Source organism: Diadema antillarum, unplaced genomic scaffold, assembly GCF_040938485.1.
Source record: "Diadema antillarum isolate AM-2024a unplaced genomic scaffold, OU_Dant_1.0 seq00001581_RagTag, whole genome shotgun sequence".
NCBI classification, from domain to species: Eukaryota; Metazoa; Echinodermata; class Echinoidea; order Diadematoida; family Diadematidae; genus Diadema; species Diadema antillarum.
This window is the reverse complement of record NW_027272300.1, coordinates 183,290-185,579: the sequence shown is the minus strand read 5'-3', so window position 1 is coordinate 185,579 and position 2,290 is coordinate 183,290. Positions and strand designations below refer to the sequence as shown.

General features: G+C 39.6%; 1 protein-coding gene across 1 annotated transcript; it reads right to left on the bottom strand.

The window, feature by feature from the left end:
* Positions 1–1,226: 1,226 nt before the first annotated feature.
* LOC139710871 (carbohydrate sulfotransferase 14-like) lies at positions 1,227–1,691 on the bottom strand. Its single transcript, XM_071622794.1, has one exon. The coding sequence runs from the start codon at positions 1,689–1,691 to the stop codon at positions 1,227–1,229; it is 465 nt and encodes a 154-aa protein (XP_071478895.1).
* Positions 1,692–2,290: the final 599 nt, after the last annotated feature.

The window sequence follows — 2,290 nt, the reverse complement described above, 5'->3', positions numbered from 1 at the left end:
ACCAGATTCATTATTGGTGTGGAAAAATATGCATTTTATGTCAAAATGCACGAAAAAAAGTTGCACCTTAGTGATTTGCATTGACTTTTACACAAATAATCAAACAATCACTCATGATTATGAATTTTTAAGCATGGTTTATTGCACATTTTTCTATCTCTTTCTTTTTTTTACAGTAAAGTATTTAATAGTTTATATGTCCACCATCCGCTTCAATAACCAGCCGGCATCTCTTCCTCATACTGTTAACTAAAGTTTGTACTTGGCGCTGCTCAATGTTGGCCCATGCTCTCTGCAAGATGCACTGAAATTCTTGTAGTGAAGTGTCATCTTTCACCTTCTTGCTCGCTTTCCGCTTAATGATATCCCAAAGATTCTCTATTGGATTACAGTCAGGGGATCTTGCAGGCCACTTTGCCACTCCATACGTTCGATGCCATTTCCCTCAAGAAACTGATCTACAACTTGAGCGCGATGAGGTCTAGCATTATCATCCATGAAGATGAAATTGTCTCCCATAGCTGCTGCATACGAAATGACGTGCGGTTCCAAATAAGCACATGGCTTTGACCAAAATTTTCATATTGAAAAGACCTATTGTTTAAAAAGTATACATAGCATTTTGTTTAATAGGGAAGCACATTGTACCAGAAGAAATTCCTGAGAATTACATAACAATTTAAAAAGGTCATTTGCTAACTTGCATATAGGAAATGTACACAATATGCTTCATATAACCTTAAGTGCAACTTTTTTCCCCATGCATTCTGACATGAAATGCATTGTTTTTTTCACACCAATAATGATGTCTGGTGGCAATGATGCCAGTCATGCTATAAGAAATAAAATTCCCTATCCATTCCCGTGTGAATTATGAAAATCGGTAAAATATTTTTGAGTATTTATCCAAAAATGCTCGGGGGAACTTACTTTTTTGGTTGAGTGCATAAATGATTTTGGAAAACCGATAGCTTAATATTTGAAAAGCGATATTCTTGCTATACAATGCTATAGGCATAAATTGTATTTTTCCCGACTTTAGGGCGAAAAAGTATGAGATTATTGGATTGTTATGTTGGAGGTATCCATGCAGAGTGGATGTCATATTCATTTCCTTTATGGTGGCGTTTGCAATTGCAAGTCATCGCTATATATGTTTTATCAGTTTCCCTCGGAGCACTGTACAACCTTGTTTCATTCCTTCTTACTCGACGAATGTGACTGGTTCAGTGATGAAGTAACTCTTGAATGACACGTGGGACGTCATACCCAAAGAGGGCAAGATCTGTGACAATACCTGGATCTTGGATCAACGTTTGAAGAAGTTCTCTCGGCAGTCGAGAGTAGCTCTTGCGTAATGACTTCTCCTGCGAGCTATTGGTGACCCTTTGCTTGTGAAGCAGTCCCCCGGTAGAGGGGGCGGTTTCATTCAAAGCGTCTACGAGAAACGCTGCGTCTTCTCTCAACGTTTCAAATAAGCCAATGAAATCGTAGTGCATCAGGCAAGGCGAGCACATCTCGTTGATTTCTCGCCAATGGGCGTTCTTCTCGGAGGATGATGTGTAGAACTGAACAAACTCTGTGAATGAGAAATTCCGATACTTCAGTTTATCCTTCTCAGGAGACGATGGATCCTTACTTTTCAGCCAGGTTAAGAGCAGCAATCTCCATTTGTCTGTACCATCTCCCATGATTTTATCTCGATAAGCCGACAACAGTCTCGAGAACGGATTGCGCGCGAACATGAAACTCCTATATGTTGTAATGACTTCATGCGCTCTTTCAGAATCAAACTTAGACAGAGGCACGAAAGATCTGTCGGCAGTCGCGTGGACGCTTTTGTTGCTAACAATTTTCGACATTGACAAGAGCAAAGATTTCCAGCTGGTGCAACCCACTTTGGGCACAAAACAGTATAACAGGTGTAATTGGGGTATTACCAAAACGTTGTTTAATTTTCTGAGCTGCTCAAGTGACAGTAATTCAGTTCGGGGTCGAAGGTTATATCGAAGCCCATTGACTTGCATGCATTGTAAAGCGTTCGCCGTCGTGTTGTCTGAACGACACTCACAGTCGCATTCCTGTGTTTGAAACTGGATGGCTGTAAACCAAAAATATATTTGAAATATATTGGAAGGAAGAAGAATAAGATAAAGAATGAGTAAAATAAACAGAGAAGATGAGAATAACTTTTTGAAACTTTGGCCAACACGGGACTCGTAAATCCTAAGTAATTTTAAAGAAGAAACCGATGCATCGCGTAACCACTGACGTCGTACAAAATTTGTAA